Source organism: Mercenaria mercenaria, chromosome 2 (assembly GCF_021730395.1).
Source record: "Mercenaria mercenaria strain notata chromosome 2, MADL_Memer_1, whole genome shotgun sequence".
Taxonomy (NCBI): Eukaryota; Metazoa; Mollusca; class Bivalvia; order Venerida; family Veneridae; genus Mercenaria; species Mercenaria mercenaria.
In genome coordinates, this window is record NC_069362.1 from 87,604,562 (window position 1) to 87,623,088 (window position 18,527).

The following is an 18,527-nucleotide window of genomic DNA, read 5'->3' on the forward strand; positions in this document are numbered from 1 at the left end:
TTATTTCACCACATTATTGGCCATATGTTTATTTACAGCTGTGGGAAGTTTCATTAAATTCTACATTGTAGAAAAATTTCTATTCGGAAAATGTTATGAAAGTTATGATTTTCCCATAGACTGCCATTATGAAAAATTTGCCTGAGGTCCAATTTTTTCAAATCAGTCTAGCAAAAAATCAAGCACACGACTCTATCTTTTTTATTTGTTTAATTTTCTAGGTATATTCTGAAATTTTGAAAAATCAGAGTTTAATCAAATTCTACATTGTAGAAAAAAATTCGATCCAAACGTGCAGAACTACCTTAACATGCTATATTTCTTCCCGAGATGGTCTCGTTCGATTAAAGTTAGAATTGTTCAAAATCATTTCATTCAAACACGCCAATTTATTTGTTTACATTATCACTACGGAAGCGTGAGCCAGGTAAGAAAGTTAAATGACAGTGTTTATTCCGTAGTTTTTTTTATTAAAACGTAACAGGTTCTGATAGTATCCCCACACAACCTATTTTCAACCACCCAGGACTTTGTATGATAAAAATCTTTACAAGCCAAATTTATCAGTTGTGATTGTTTCACTGTTTACAGAAGAGACAGAACATGTTATGAACCTATTCTCCTTCAGTTTTGGTACTTAGAAAATTATACAAATTCCATTTATGTAGCAGTACTATGTTTTCATGAGGTTTTTCTTATTACTAAAAAACCTGCGTCTTTCCTAGTCTACTACCTATTCTTGCTTAAGCCAATATCAGTATTTATATATCTTTTGCACTAAATGTTTATTGCTTAACACATGCTTACTGCCAGAATTGTGAAGCATACTATTATTAAATTATTTTGACAATGCAATCATGATGCCTGTCCTTGCAACAGTTTTCTTCATTTTCTAAGCAATTTGAAATATTTGGAGTGTCAAAAGCTTAGCAATTATATAATACATCGTCATATGTGACAGCTATCAATGTAGCAGATGTGACACCCTGGTTCTCTGGAGTAATTGAGCACATGATATAGTTCTTTAGATAATGCACTAACTTTTGGCTGCCATTTACTTTACCCTACCCCCTGTAATTTAGGTGCCAATTTAGGCAAGTGTACCTACAGTATATTGATTTGCCATGTTGGTTTTAGTGTTTGTTGCCAGACTTGAATTTTGGGTGTGTTATGTTTGCAATGTTGTAATGAAACTACAGTAAAAGTTTAGTGCTTTTTCATTTTGCTGGAAGGAAAATACCACCTGCGGTTGAATTTAGGTTGTAAATTTTCAGCATGACTTCCTACTGATGGCTTTCAAAATCATCCTGCCAGGGATTCGATCAGTTAGAAGCTTGAAACTTAAATGGTATGCTTTTATAGCACTTATGCTGATAGAAAGTGTTAGACAATAAACCAAAGATTTGGACTTGCATTTGTACAAAACTGCACAGAAAACTTGTTAAGCGATTGAAAACTGGTTGTGCCGGGATAATACATCAGTTGAGATTCCGTATCTTGTCTGCAAACAAAAAAAAATACAATTGGTCAAAATGTACATGCTTTACGTTCTATTTAAAATACCCGAACTCGATATCGGATATACAATGTAATGTTAACTTCCCTTAGAGAGGTCCAATCAAGTAGCAAAACACAGAGGCGTTCAAAATATTCTTTATTACCAAATAGTATCGATTTGCATTTTTATGTGTAGTTCATTTCTGTGCCTACCTTTTATCATGGCATTTACTGATGACGGCGCCTGGAATAATAAAGACTTTATTAATGGTTCGGTGTTTTGGCGTTTCATGTGGACGTTGCATATATTATGTGGCTACTTCTCAAATCTGCAGTTATAACTCGTCAAGAGTCATTTTGTTTAAGACAGCGATCAGTATATTAAAAATTTACATTCATTTGATATTTTACATGTGAATTCCAAGCAATGAAAAGGGGGACGCGATGAATTTTGTTTAAAGTCAGCGCGGCATGTAACAAAACAACATATTAAGCTCTTAATGAGCCTTTAACCAAACTAGATTGAATAACATTATATCAAAATTTCGAGATACTAAGTCGAAATTTGAAGTTTATAACATGATATTTCGACTTGATATCTTGCCCTTTTATCCGCAAAATTTGAACGTCTGTCCGTCTGTCAAATGCCAAAAATGTAATGGACGGCTTTTGACTCTTCGAAGTAGAATCATCTATCTACACATACTACCATACATCAATGTATGACGTACCCCATAGCCCTAGAGCTACTCCAGATTTCAAACTGTATCAAGGATATATACATGTATAGTATGTTCAGGTAGTAGGGGCTCGAACTAGGTCGAAAACCTTCCAGTTATGGTCAAAATATTGAAATATTCTAAGTTTGAATACTGCCCGGTCACCTTCTGTGACCTCTCCTCAAAATCTAGATTTATCCAGGTACCCAATCTTGGTCAGACTCATTACTGCACGTTCATGTAGAGTATATCTATATTTCCTTGCCGTATGGGCTCAAACTAGTTGAAAACCTTTCAGACTTAAACATGGTTTTAAATAGTGATATTTTTTATGAGCAAACGCTGCCCGGTCATCTTAATCATGTGACCCTGTAGGGCTACCCGATGGATACACCAGGTACCTAATCTTGGCCAGGACCTATACATCAACGTAAACTATTGTAGTTAGTAACTCGAAATTTCGAGATACGTAACTCGAAATTTCGACTTAATAAATAACATACATCTGGCACTAATGCTCTTCCGTAAAAATCTCCATAAACGTATGTAGAATTGCAGTTATCCAACTTTCAAAATAAAATATCATTTTCAATCTTTATATTGCTGTTTTGCAGGGATTTAAAGCCTGGATTTAAAACAAATCATGCAGGTAGGAAAGATATATAATGATTTATTTGATTGACATTGTAAGGTATTCTAATGAATATACTCTCTTAATTAAGGAGAACCAGGGAATGTGTAATTCTTTATTTATTTACGTTGAAGGGTTGGCAGTTGTTATATCTGAACATCTTTTTTATGAATCCCTTCATGCCCCCGAGGTAGTTGTACATAAATCGCATTGTAGCCTACTGCAAGTTCCTCAAAACACTAGCTGTGTCTCAGCAGTTAACTTTTAAATGATACAAGGGATTCCAGCGAAACCTTACATACATGTTTAGCATAACGAAAAGTTTACTACGCATTAGAGTCAGATACATACATCCAAGGACACAGTGGGGAAGGGCACCTATAGTTTTCATGTAATTCAAGTACAATGTAGTATTTCGCATGTCCGACATGTTTGAAACGATTTCTTGTTCCAGAGTGTGGGATGGGGTTAAATTAATTAAGCATGCCAAGAAGTTTTGTCACAAGCAAGAGTCGGATCTGTGGATCAAATGTTCATGTAACAGGCAAGGTCACTTACTGCTTCATGTGCATTGCTATATTGTATTTCATTCCTCAGCTATAACTTCCAATGAAACTTCGTGTTAAGTATTCGCATCTCCAAGATCAATGGTTCAGACAAGACTTACCTTTTTAGCATCAAGTAAGAAAACACGTTTAGCAATTAATTTCATGCTCTGTAAAATATCAGTCACTTCATGTTGACGTATGTTCTTCTGGATGACATATTTCAATGCAGAAATATCAAAGTTTTTTACACGATATCTGTCTTCTAATTTTAAACATAAGGATATCATATATGAATAATATTAAACTATATGATGTCAACTCTTGGTAGAGTAACTACCCACAAGGTTTTGGGAGCTATCAAACTTATGGAGGTTATGGTAACTACGGACAACCACAACATTATGTGAGTTCTGGACCACCACCTGTACCCATGGGGAACTATGGAGGAGGTTATGGAGCCTTTGGACAAAGTGCCTACAATAATTATACCGGTTATGGTAAGTTTTGTTAAAGCAAGTTTAATTTATTTTGAGAAATATTTTACGTTTGTATATAATTCAGCTTCAAGTCAGTATTCTATTTAAGGTTATATTCTTCACATTCCTAAAATGATTTGGAGTACATATACTATATTTCAACCAAACCGTTTGGTTTCTTGTAGGTAGTGCCCCTGGATATCATTGTCCAGCTATCCAGCAGATGAGTACAGGTTACCCAATGGGAAACGAGGTATGTTGAGAAAAAATGTGAAGTCTTATTAACGTACCTTTTTATCGATTCTACCTTTTTATGTTTCAATTGTTACTTCGTCAAATTTTACAGTAAGCTCATTTTGCGAGTATGACATTGAACAAAACATTACATTTGATAACACCTTTTGAGTTTTAGAAAAAAATGATAATTCAATTTATATTGCTTAAATGCAATAAAGTCGTAAGAGGTTGAGGAGTTGAAATTGGCTGATATAAATAACCACTGAGTAATACCGTGAAGAGATTTCTTTAAAATAATAACCTTTAGCAAAAAAAATGTGCAATTTCAGGTGTATTAAAGTCGTAATAAAACATCGCATCCATTTTTAGCTCGACTATACGAAGTATATGGAGAGCTATCCTACTCAACCTTCGTTAAAGTTTTTTTACACTTTCTGTTTTTTCTCCTTATCTCTGTAATTGCTTGATGGATTTATTTCAAACTTAAAATAGTTATTCCTCATCATCACCCACATCATATAGCACAAGGGCCATAACTCTCACACCAATATTTCATGAATTATCCCCCTTTTTACTTAGAATTTCAGGTTTAAGTTTTGATGCACTTTCACTCTATCTTAAATATTACTAAATGGATTTGATTCAAACTGAAAGCAGTTGTTCCACATCATCTCCCACATCATATGACACAAGGTCCATAACTCTGGTACCAATATTTAATGAATTATCCCCCACTTTTACTTAGAATTTCAGGTTAAAGTTTTGATGCACTTTCACTTTATCTCAGTTATTACTAAATGGATTTGATCCAAATTTAAAATGGTTGTTCAACATCATCACTCACATCATACGAAACAAGATCCATAACTCTTGCACCAATATTTGATGAATTATCTCCCTTTTTACTTAGAATTTCAGGTTAAAGTTTTGGTGCACTTTCACTCTATCTCAGTTATTACTACATGAATTTGATTCAAACTTAAAATAGTTGTTCCACCTTATTACCCACATCATATGACACAAGGTGCATAACTCTGGCACCAATTTTTCATGAATTATGACCCCTTTTACTTAGAATTTAAGGTTAATTTTGATGCATCTTCACTATATCTTAGTAATTACTAAACAGATTTGATTCAAACTTGAAGAAGTTGTTCGACATCATTACCCACATCATATGATACAAGGTGTATAACTCTTGCACCAATATTTTATGCCCCCTTTTTGCTTAGAATAATACTTATTTATTGTTTTGATACACTTTATCTTTATCTCTCTTATAACTTAATACTTTTGACACAGAATCAAGCTATTGTGCAATATCTTCATCCACATTGGAGTCATTAAACACTTCAGTGACAGCTCCAGCTTCCTCAGATGTGCCCAGTTTCACTATCCAGCATTGAAATAGTTGAGCGCGCTGTCTCCTGTGACAGCTCTTGTTATATAGATATTGCGTCTTATAATATTGGTAATCACAGGAACTGGTATTAACGGCATTCCGTAGACCTGCAAGTGATGAGTGTTTTCTAAGGGCCCCATTATGATGTAAATTTTATCCGAAGAAAACGCACTTATCCTGGAACTACTTCCGCCCGAAAAGACTTCTAGGAGAGTGGAAGTGGGTGGGGTGTTCATGTACCTCCGACACGGGCCATGATTTAACAATAGTAAAAAACCTATTGTAATAATTTTTGATGATGAATTAAAAATAAATCCATATATTTTGAAAAGTCGAAGTGTTCCTATTACAACCCTTAGCCAGTGTGGTTGTTGTGCAAATAAATCACACTCACTGGTTGTATAGCTTATGTTTATAATATTTGACTTAAAATGCATCTTTTCACTTGTAGGATTTCAAAATTTCCCGAACCTCTTCTCCATAATATATAACTGCCATATATGCCATCCCGTTACATGCTTCTTGATCGTGATTTGTTGGCTGTTGTTTTCTTGAGATATATTTTTGCGGGTCCCCACTGAAAATTTCTTTTGACGGATACAAATTTAAGGTAAAACAATGTGTCCGACATTTTCAAGTTATCTGCCGGATAGGGTGTACTTTGTGAATAAAGCACAAATAGTTTGCTCAATATATGACTATCCAAAATTGTCTAAAATGCACCATTCTAATTGTAGGACTTTAAAATTTATTTAAGTCTTCCCGTATTTACACCCGCCCTATTCGCGATGCTTCTGGACCCGATGTACGTAACAGTCCAGTTTTTCCCCAAGCCAGTTTTCCGGCGAGGAAAACGTCAACCGGTGGATTTCTTCCCCGGTAAAAAATCAATTGTTTTGTCCCCACCTTTAGCTGGTTGCCCTCCTTAGCTTTTATTCACAGAACGAGGGAAAAATTAACAAGTTGCTTTTCCCCATTAATTCCTTTGCCCTCCCCACATTAGTTTTTCCCCCGAGTTCTTTTGTATAGAAATAAAAGAAACGGAAGCAAAAGTTGTTAGTTTATTCTTCCCTAGTTACTTCCCCTAGTTGTTTTTCCATCCCCAGATCATTACCACGGTTAGTTGTTTCTCCCAGTATTATTTTATACACAGAAGCCCCATCATAAAAAGATGTGTTTTGCTCTACTTCATCTTAATTCATTCCGTCTATATTACTGACCAACTCATAAAGAAGTTACGCTTTGAGCAACCTCTAGATCTACTTGGTTCTGCTTTGCCTAGACAAGCTTACTGCTTTGCCCAGCCTAGTGACCTCTTATTATGCATAATGATGTCTCTTTGGGGATCGTTTTAATAATCTTGCAGTGAATATCGTCCTGATACAGTTCAGTAATCACTATTATTTAAATTGTAGCCACCCCCTCAGCCACCACAGCTCCCACAATCCTACTCTCATCAACCGTATGTTCAACATCAGATGGAAATGAATATGCAACGGTACATGTATGAGGTATGGAATACAAGTTCATCCTGATAAAATGATTTTAATTTTGTGCTTAAATTAGTGTATATACATTATTGCAGAAATATTTACTGACGTTATAGTGGTAGGTTGATTAATTTGTAGGATATTTGAAATAAACTGATTAGCAATAATTTACAGATTTTATCGTATGTTTCATTTATTTTGAAACCATGATTTTAAAGTTTTCAGGATTACAGTGATAATGTTGATAGATGATGGTAATGATGGTAATGATGATGATGATGATAACTCTTACATTGTAAAATTATACTTTTTTGTATAACTATGTTTATTCCTGGTAAAATAATCGAACTTGTTGCCATTTAAATTTTAGCAAATGGGCTACCAGGCACCGAAACCCCCGCAGGCCCCTGACACAGATCCACAGCAGACTGAGGAGCCTAATGCCCAAGCGAGGGAAGTATGTATCAAAATCCTTGTACAAATTCAAGACTGGTCTTAAATATGTCAAAGCCATGCAAACTGATTTTTTTTATATACGAATTTCAAATAAATTTAGATAGTCATGTTTTCGGATGTTGTATCACTGAATAAAGAGATTTAGGGATAAGTGGTTACATATGCACTGCAGTATACAAATGTATACAGTTCTAAATCTTTATTATTTCATAGCCTCAGAAAGATTACAATGCAAATGAAAAAAGTAGAGTACTAGATACGGTAAGGGATAGAATTGACATGACATAGTGGAACTAATTGGTTGATACATTTACCTAGGAGAAGCCAGTGTTGGACGATGAAGTGAAGACCAAAATGAAGAATATTTTCATTGATGAGCTACTGCGGCGGTACGCTATAACGTCAACACTCGAGATGGCACAGGGTACAGTTGTTCCTTTAGACAAATACCCACCAGACGATATGGTAGTGGCATTCTATAAGGAAAAGCGTGACACAGATCTTGCGGGTGAAAAATGGTACCCAGAAGCCGACTGCGAATATCTTAATGTGGCAATGAAAGGAGCAGGTAAAACATTGCTGCCTCAAACTATGTAGAGATATAATAAGAATCATAGAATTTATAAAAATTGAGTCCTGTAAAACAATCTAATCAAGTAAAATTCTTAATCTTGATAAATGCTATGTTCATGAAGAAATTCCATTTTTTTATCAAGTATTACACATTGTTAATGTAAACTGGCTATACGACTTTCTACACCTGATTTTTTGTATTGCTAGGAACGACTGAAAAAATTATAACACATATAGTGGCTACACGGTGTAACGCACAAAGACAAAAGCTGAAGGTCATGTTCAAAACATTGTATGGCAAGGTGTGTAGATTTCTCTTTTGGTAAGACTAGAAAATAACAGAACCAAGCAGATTTGACAAGTCTTTTGTTACAATGACGAATTTTGTCATTAAAGATGGTCCAATGGGCAATTAGATTTAGATTTTAAGGAATCTAGCTTGGATTATGTATCCATTTGGATCTTCTTTCCTTACCGGCTTTTATGGTAGCTTGAAATAAAATGCATAGATACCAGACTAATTACTTAAAACATTTGTAGTAAAAAGAAACAGACAATGGTCATATTATGAAGATGATAATACGAGGGTTGAACGCAATACTGTCGCAAGTCCTTCTTTATTTAATAGGAGTTAATACAGTATTGCGTTCAGCCCTCGTATTATTTTGTGTAGTATGAAACAGTGAACTGTTGTAACATTACAGGATTTGATTAAGGAAATAAAGAGTGAATTGAGTGGTGATTACAAGGATGCTATAGTGGCCTGCTTTGTATCCCCAGCCCATTTTGACGCTAAATGTGTCAAGGAAGCCATTTATGTAAGCTTTATTCATATATTATTTACAATTTAGTAAGTACTTGTTAATTGTTTTTGTCTTCAAAATTCAAATTCAAAAGAAACGATCTATTTTGAGATAAATATAGACTGAATATTTGTACTGTTGTAACAACTAACAACTATCATCAGCCATACTGATCTGTATCGGGACACCGATATTTAGTAGAAACGCTATACGGACAGCTTGCCTGGACCATAGCTTTGAAACTACATGTATTTAAAGTGGTTTGTTAATTCTTCACAATATGGCATATGGCATTAAGAGGAAGTGCATGCATTTTACAAGTTTTATTTGTAGTCCTGTTTGGCGCCATATAACCTATACTGTGTTGGTGCGCCGTAAAACCCAAATAAATAAATAAATAAATAAATAAATAAATAAATATTTTACAAGTTTTATTTATTATGCAACTAATTCATAAAATTGATCTTTCCCCTGACACTGATGTGTCATTAAAACAAACAGAATACGTGTCCTTTAACTTTTACAGGGAGCTGGAACAGATGAGTTAGCTTTGATTGAGATATTGATGACAAGGACAAACCGACAGATTCAGGAAATGCGAGATGTATATGGAGAAGGTATCATTTATATGCTTTGTATTTCCAGTTTTAAACTTTCTTTTGATTATTGTCTTCTTACAGTTGCATGTTGTATTAATAGAATTTATAATGAAAGTAAATGCTTGCTAGATGCATACAACTATAGGTCAACGAAGATAGAATTGTAAAATGTAGCATCTTGTAGAAAATTTCTTTATTAAGCTGGAGCAAGTACTGCAGGCAAAGGTAATATAACATAATTGTGATTTTCATCAAAAGAATGAACTAGCGAAATTGCAACACAGTTTTGAAATGTTTTTAAAGACAATGGTCAGAAAAGTTTGGTTTTGTTTTTCAAAGTAAGAACACGGGGATCTTTAGTGATTTAAAAACTTTGCTCAGATTTATTAAATTTGACTGTTTAAATGTTGTTTTACTTAGTTGCAAAACCCGGCAAACCTGCAAAAAAGACTCAGCTTGATGACGACATCTCTGGTGATACAAGTGGTGATTTCAAAAGATTGCTAATTTCAGCAGCACAGGTGACTTTTTTTTTGTATTAGATTTTGTCTCTCTTTTATACTGTCCAGTCTTCCAATTATTTTTCTTCTTAAGTTTTGAAACAGTTTGATAATTTCATTTGGTCATTAATTTATTAGCTGACCCGGGCACGCCTGTATCAAACTTTGCTTCATCATCAGTCTTGCATGTTACATTTGCATGAAATATTCAGATCTGTGGACCATTTCACAAATGCTTTGCATATACTATCAACACGCTGGAATATTTTCAGCAGCAGTAGGCATCGCGCTTTAATCTTTGTGAAGGAGGCATTGCTCATTTTTTTGCAATGATAAAGATTCATTGTATATTTATGTAATTTCAGTCAGTAACTCGTTTTATTACAGGTTTTTCAGTGAATTAGTGTAACATAGCTGGTATTTTTACAGTGAAAAATATCGAATATATTTTTCATTTGTAAGAAGCTATAAATGTGTACATTTAGTCAAAATTTGATTAAAAAAGAAAATTTGTTTTACATGTAAAATCATAGACAACACACTAAATCTCGTGAAAATACTGCTTCTGGTGTTCATTCATGAAAGATATACCAATATGACACTGAAACAAAATCCTCAATGTATGTTTCCGAGGTACGTTATGTTGAGACTATTCTTAATGATATAAAATCCAGTGTAGTTGATCGTTAAATCGAAGCACTTTACATAAATTGATAAACGTTTAGATACAGAAGACACTTTTTTTTGAAAACGATGATATAATACATTTGAGCCGCGCTAAGAAAAAACCAACAAAGTGCGTTTGCGACCAGCATGGATCCAGTCACGCAGTCTGGTCAGGATCAATGCTGTTCGCTTTCAAAGCCTATTGCAATTAAAGAAACCGTCAGCGAACAGCATATATCCTGACCAGACTGCGCGGATCCGCAGGCTGGTCTGGATCCATGCTGGTCGTAAAGCCTCTATGTTGGTTTTCTCATGGCGCGGCTCATTTGTACTGTTATATAATGGTGTGCTCTATTTATAATGTGATACACGTACACATAGTGAATCATGTACTGTTAGAAAAATATCTTTCAAAGTAACATACTTATAGGTAATACATCTATACTTTGCACAGTGCAAGGTGTCAAGTTATCAGTATAAATTAAAGTGAAAGGAATTAATTTAGTTTAAATGACTGTTGGTTTTGTATTTAGCATATCATTTTTATGTTTTTTTATCCGTTTGAAGTTGCAAGTTTAGACAAAACTAGCCGCCCTATGAATCATCTACAGCTGAAGTCACATATAGCAGACGACAGTGCAATTGATATGATCGGTGAATTTGAGATTCATAACTTATTCAATACAATTCGGTTGCACAAACCTTTTTAAGTATATTGTGTTATCCCTCCACCAGAGTTTTCACTATTTTATAATCATTGGCATTTCCTGGTTCTAAATCACGTTTTCCGTATTCCTAATAACCCTTATCACTTGATAATACTCCAAATACCTTAGGAAGAGCAAGTTCTTCAATGTCTATTCATTGATATACCCATATGGTTGTTGCCGTCCACACCGTTACTTAGTAACTATTTAGATGTTTGTAATTAACTCTGCACTATCATAACCACTTCCGTTTTGTCTAATTCATAGTAATTAGTATTCTTTCTAAAAATCTAGAAAACACGTTTTATAACATGAACAATATATGCAATCAGCAGCTTTTGTCTTTGTCACCTCCTAAACCAAGTAGGCACATTTATTTCCATTGCTACATTTTCGAATTCAATTTTTCAAGAAGTATTGATAATATATGGCGCAATAACACTATGTTGCTGTCATAGTATAGTAGGCGTTACGTTTAGCTTTAAACGTAAACAAAATTGTTACCTTTCACTTACATTTATTTCATCACGTCGTCTCAATCCCAATATTTGTATGTTTGCGTAAATAGTGTTTATTGTAATATGTAATAAGGGTTGTTGTTGTTTTTTTTTCATTCAGGGAAACAGGTACGAAATAGACCGAGACAAGCTTGAAAATGCCGTTGAAGAAATAAAAAATGCTAACGGTGATGGTACTGGAATGTTTGAGGTGAGAATTTACAAAGTTATTTTATAACAAAGATTTAGTTGAGAAGATAGTGTTTTAATTAAGCATCTAAGAGAATATCTTTTTGTTTCAATGTTTCTGCATTGTAGACACATCTTAGGCTTTTTTATGTTATTTTGATCACCCAAAAGTCATTTTAGTTTCTATAAATATAGGTGCATTTTATGTCACTCCTTTGTTTGCTACTGCAACCATGACTGCAAAGTGTTTTAAACATCGATTGGTTTGTTTAGTGTTATTATGTATGTATGAGAAAAGCCGAGTGATTTATGAAAGTTCTTCAGTGAATCTTATTTGAATTTCAGGTAAATTACGCGAAGCTCTCTGATCAAAGAACAGCCCAGCGTGATGCGAAGAGACTCTTCGATGCCGGAGAAGCCAGATGGGGAACAGATGAAGAAACTTTCAATCTAATCTTTGCTACAAGAGATTTCTATCAACTTAGAGCAATTTATGATGAATATGTAAAGGTACTTTTTGCTTTGTTGTTCTTTGGAAAGTCAGCATATTCGCCTTTTTTGTAAGTCATATGATATTGCTATATCAGTGTCTCTCTAGTGCAGACATTTTCAAAAGGGCAAGTACACGTTAATGCACATTGACGCAAGTGTTGCGTTTAGAAATATATAATTCAACAATTTTATTTTAATTGTAACCGATCTAAAGATGAAAAAATTTAAGATTGGCAATACGAATTAACTAATATTTTTAAGTTAGCTTTGTTCGCACACTCTATCGCTGTGATTAAAAATGCATTTGATTAAAACTTATTTAAGTTATTCCATATAATTACGCTATCACTTGACGCATTAATCACTTCATTGATAGCACTAGCTTCCTTAGCTCTGTCCCTATCCAGCAGTATCCAGCAAAGAAACAGCCGAGAGCGCTGTCTCCTCTGACAACTCTTGTTTTTTTCTCGAAGTAAAAATGGTTACATACTAAAAAGTATTTTGACTTGTTTTTAGTTTAGATGATAATTAGTTGTTATTGATCTTTTTAATTTGTTTGATGTCTTTCAATTTTTGAAATTGAATACTTGCGTGTCCAGAAGGTATTCTAGTATTTAAATTATTAATAAGTGATAGTGGTGCACGGCAATATCTGTTCATCATAATACTCTGTACAAATAAAATGTAGGTCGAAATTCTTACACTCGTAACTGATATTACCTGTTACTGGAAAACGTTGGTGAACCATTTAATTGCAGATAGCTCAAGCAGATATACGCCATGCTGTGGATAGCGAGACATCCGGGGACTATCGGAGAGGACTTAAGGCTGTGGCTCAGAGTGTGATGAACAGGCCAAAGTTCTTTGCTCAGAAACTCTTGAAAGCTATGAAAGGACTTGGTACAGATGAAAAAACTTTGATCCGAATAATAGCTTCAAGATCAGAGGTATACATTTATAGATTCAGTAAGAGTTACTAGCTAGTTAATGGACAGAAAAAATGAGGTTTTAACTAACAAGATCTATTTTTGTCTTTCGTAATGTCCGTTTCCTATTGGCAGCTTAGCATGCAACCAAGCAAAAGTAACCAACACGGTTTTATTGAGACTGTTCTTGAGAACTAATGAAATGTGTAACACCCATGACGCCTCCCAGAACCGGCTAAAGGGGAATTCTATTACCTGACGCCTCCCAGAACCGGCTAAAGAGGAATTCCATTACCTGACGCCTCCCAGAACCGGCTAAAGGGGAATTCCATTACCTGACGCCTCCCAGAACCGGCTAAAGGGGAATTCCATTACCTGACGCCTCCCAGAACCGGCTAAAGAGGAATTCCATTACCTGACGCCTCCCAGAGCCGGCTAAAGGGGAATTCCATTACCTGACGCCTCCCAGAACCGGCTAAAGGGGAATTCCATTACCTGACGCCTCCCAGAACCGGCTAAAGAGGAATTCCATTATTCATAAACATTGAATGGACTCCATGATCTCAAAGGACCTGAAAATATAACAACACTGAGTCCAGTACGGGGAGATTTTCTTACAGCCGCCACACATCACATAAAGACTGCTGGTTGTAAATAAATCTGCTAGAAGCTTTTCGCAGCATATAACGCAACTAAGCAAAAATGATAGCAGACTTGGTTTGATTTAGTCTGTTCATGAGAGGTAATGAAATGTGCAATACATGGTTAAGTCCACTTAAAATCACCACTGAATTTCATTCAAATTATTTTACAGTGTATTTTCTGAAACCAGTATCTAGTAGGGTATTATTAACCCTTAGCCTGCTGGCGGCAAGTGATTCTGCCTTTGCGACCAGCGCAGACCAAGATCAGCCTGCACATCTGTGCAGTCTGATCATGGTCTGCACTGTTCGCTGTTCAGTCAGTAAATTTTCAGTAAACACCCCTTCAAATGATAAATGGTACTGCCCAAATTAGAAGATGGACCAGTCCATTATAGAAATTTAGCATGGTAAGGGTTAATGATCAATTATTATACAGACAAAGAAAAATAGGTCAGTTTTGTCGTACTGAAGAAAAGCTATACGCACCTTCCTTCTAAAGAAAATATGTGTTAATTATGAGTCGGGACATTGTGCAAGTTAAACTGACTCTCTTTCCTAATTTGTTCTTTATTAAAATTTACTTGTAAATAATGTAGAGGTGTTTTCTGAGTACATTTTAATCTAGAATTATTTTAAAGTACGTTTCTTAACTAGAGACGTCTTCATGTAAATAACCGATGGTCACATTTATGCCTTCCAGATTGACATGGTGCAGATCAAGGCGGAATTTTTGGAATTGACTCACAAAACGCTATTCCGGTACATCAAGGAAGATACGAGCTTTAACTTCAAGAAAATCCTACAAGCACTTGTTGGCGAAAATTAACTACATTTGTTTAAACTGATAAAGTAGATGTAGAAAACTATTTTTCATATTGCGTATCAAAGTTAGTTAAAACTACAACAAGTCTTGAATACAGGTAGACTGGCATTACACTCGTTAGCCTACCTTAGAAATATTTCTCTCAGCTATAAAATCTTCTCTTTGGTTGTAGAACTCTTCCATGTGAGGAAGCCATCCAGCTGGCTTATGTAAGGTCTGGGGTGCTACCTAGGTACACACCCGTGCCAGAAAAAATACCTGTAGGGTTATCCTCTGTTAAAAGCTGAAAAGGTGCCATATGACTTGTAATTGTACCGGTGTGACGTTTAACCCAACAAAATAAGAAGTCTTTGAATTTTCCTTTAATCACACTTTCTGAAAAACACAATACCGGTATCCCATATCTGTGCTGCTGACTCTTGTTAAGATAAGCCTCGAGTGTTCACAGAAAAATCTCATCGACATTATGAACAAATGACATAAATAGACTTCTTAATACCAAGAGAGTATGTAAGTCTTGTACACGACCAACAACTCTGGACAAGAACGAACAAGGTTCCTTATAGCCATGTTAGGTCGGCAAACGGGTTAACGAATGTATTTGCGAAAATGAAATAAAATTTGTTTTAGGGAGAAAACTGTTTAGATTGTAAATTTTAACCGTACAAATAACTTTAGTAGACATATTATAGTTACCAGTGTTTGTTAGACAAGGTAACATTAGACTCGATGACCAATGGATAAAGTCTTGTATTTTCATTATATTATCATGTACATAAACTCGCTTTCTTACACACTTTATACTTTAATTTGAAGCATCTGTATAATGACAGTAAATAGATATGCTTTTAGAATACCTTACAATACAATTATATTTGCAAGTTAAACGTATTAAAACAAACGTTAATATGTTGTTACAATAGTAAACGCGACCATTGTTTAATTTTACCTACAATAAAAGAAATATTCCAAGCAAGACTAACTGTCTAACTTTTTCCAACTGCAAACCTATATAGAGATAAATTTCAATTTTAGGTCGCCATACGACATTAAGGTAAAGTGGCCCTTAACGAAACCGATAAAAAAAGACTATAACCAGAACAGAGGACGATATTCAACCTTTGACAGCCGTAAATTTAGACTGAGCATTTATATACTTACCAAGAAGGTACACTTGAAAGTGTCTTGAAAGTAACATAACATATAAAAGGCATTATGTAAAGAGGTATACCATATTGGAACTGTCTGTAACATTTGTTATGGGAACTATGGGGATTCAACACTTTTTGCGACATGCTCACCTAAATCCCCACTAAATGACATATTAATCACTGGTAGGTATGAGCAAGTGACCAAACTCGCAGTGGTAAAAACAAATTATAAATAGAAATAAACATGGAAAACCTGAGATACCAGTATATCAACGTATTCCAGAACTTATCTGAAGATGGATTACTTTAAATGGCATACCAAGATAAATTGCAATACAAACACCGGCTCGTAGTCGAACACTTTAGTAGTCCTCGCAGAATGTATTCTATGCATTACGATGTTAAAACGAAAAGACCAAATTTATGGAGTGTTTCGTTCGTTCGACCTGTGGTAAAACTCAGTGAAGGTCTTCAAAAGTTAACGGATTTGGTCACAACATGTTTGAAATATAGAGTTCTGTTCTTCTAATATTATTTACGGCGAGCTGTTGTAAAACGAAACAGTTGTGAAATTTAGACACCATTGGCAGGTCGTGAGGTGACATCTCGTTTTAATTTTGGTTAGTTGTCAACGTATAACGTTGAAGATGTTACTACCCGTTAAAAACATCTTTCCCGTTTGACGCTTTGCTCTTTGAACAACTTCAAACAAAAAAAAATCTGTAATTTTGATATCGCCGAAATAGCCACAGGCACCAGCGTGTAGGCCAATCAAAACTGAGTTGTGTGTTTTAAATTATATGTAGATAACTGTTCAAATTCAGTATGAAAGACAGCTGACATGCTTTAAAAAGCTCAATCACATTTCTATTTACGCGAAAATGTAACGTTGACATGTAACTAAAATGTACTCGCAGTCTACCGAATGCACACCATGGGAGGCACATGTATGTAATTTTCCCGCAAAAATACGCATAAACTGGCTCGTTTTACTCGAGATATTCAGAAAATGTGTCGATTTTAATAATAACAAGCAGAACGGGGTTATTGTAGAATAATGTAAATAGCATTTTTTCAACAAAATGCAATTTAAAAAAAAGTGTTTTCAGTCAAGGGCATCTTAACTTTAAAAAAGGACACATACGTCCTGACATCGAAAAGACTGACAATTCTAATCGGATAATGACTTAGTAAGTACAGTAAAATATATTAACTTTACCAGTTTTAGCGGAAAAGGTCGGGAAGATTCTCAATATTATAAAAACTTATAGTTTTTTTGTTTTATTTTGATAGGAGTTTTTTCTTTTTTCAAAAATTCTGATGTTAATCCAAAACATGCAACTTGATCGTATAAAAGCAGTATTAAGCTGTCACAATTCCTCTCTAGGTGGTACTGTATGGGGCCTGTCTCCAATAACGTCCATCAAACATCGTTGATATTTCTGAATACAACATTCTAGAAGTTTTATATTTTATCATAAAGTTCTTACGTGTATAAAAGATAATCAACCGAAGGCCGCGATGTCCGTTCTAGAATGAGGAAAGTTTTCATTGTGAGGAAAACTAATACTGAACTGGTGTTTCATTGAAAAAATGAAAAACACTAAGAAGGAAGACACGGACACGGCAAACGATGAGCAACGCAAACAGATATAGAAAGTATCTATCTCATTTGGTTTTGTTAAAGTATAGTTATACTTTTTATTTCATTTCTATTTCATAGGCGTAATAACACGACTGTATGAAATGGATCGGTGCTGAACAACTTTAAAATGCACTTATACCGTGTTCAGACTACGTTTTTAATCCTATATTAACTTGGGTTTATTTTTTAAACTTAGATTATATTTACATGCGTAGCAGTGTTGGTAACAAATGAGATGAAAAACGAAGATGAACTGGTGGCATTATGTTTAATAGTTATATATTTCAAGTCTGCAGACACAGTATATCATTGAGTCTTTATTTCAAATGTAATCCCATGATAAAATTTGATGCACAATTATTGTCATTTCAGTTCAGAAATAAATGGAATAAAATTATTACAAAATGTTGATTTAATAATGCTCTATTGCGGGACAACATGTCCTGTTGATTGTTTATTATTATCAGGTATGTGTACAATACCTAATTTAGGTTCTAGTTACGAACACTGCTGATAATCATAGTAAAAGACAAAAGATAAGTATAGGATATTAGTGCGATATAGCCAACATTTTTAAATAATCAAAGTTACACAGTTTAAAACAATCAGTTTAAAAATGTTGAAGTACAACTGATGGAAATCTGAGTATAAAACTGTCATTTTTTGCTAGTGGATGTCGGAATAATGTTTGCCTGCATCTCACAGGAGTCGTGCATGTAAGTACATATACAACTAATTGTTTGTGATAAAGATGGATGTTGACGGCATGTTAGTCAGCACATTTAAGTCTTAGTTCGGTTTGTGCTTTCGGATATTTAGTTACGCCCTTTACCATGGAAGTATTTTTAGCTCACTT

The 18,527-nt window shown here is 34.6% G+C and overlaps 1 protein-coding gene across 1 annotated transcript; it reads left to right on the forward strand.

Moving 5' to 3' along the window:
• The first annotated feature begins 324 nt into the window (after positions 1-324).
• LOC123564520 (annexin A7-like) lies at positions 325-15,847 on the forward strand. Its single transcript, XM_053537151.1, has 15 exons — positions 325-427; positions 2,831-2,865; positions 3,724-3,892; positions 4,057-4,124; positions 6,926-7,021; positions 7,371-7,457; positions 7,775-8,024; positions 8,237-8,331; positions 8,734-8,847; positions 9,359-9,449; positions 9,852-9,952; positions 11,923-12,012; positions 12,336-12,500; positions 13,241-13,429; positions 14,753-15,847. Exons 2-15 carry the CDS (start codon positions 2,860-2,862, stop codon positions 14,876-14,878), a joined length of 1,647 nt encoding a protein of 548 aa, XP_053393126.1. The 5' UTR covers positions 325-427; positions 2,831-2,859; the 3' UTR covers positions 14,879-15,847.
• The last annotated feature ends 2,680 nt before the right edge of the window (positions 15,848-18,527 follow it).

What these genes read in the sequence shown, in the direction of transcription:
- LOC123564520 (XM_053537151.1), top strand. An exon ending in TGCAACGGTACATGTATGAG is followed by an intron (nt 7,022 to 7,370) that starts GTATGGAATACA and finishes TTTAAATTTTAG; the next exon opens with CAAATGGGCTACCAGGCACC. An exon ending in TGCTAATTTCAGCAGCACAG is followed by an intron (nt 9,953 to 11,922) that starts GTGACTTTTTTT and finishes TTTTTCATTCAG; the next exon opens with GGAAACAGGTACGAAATAGA.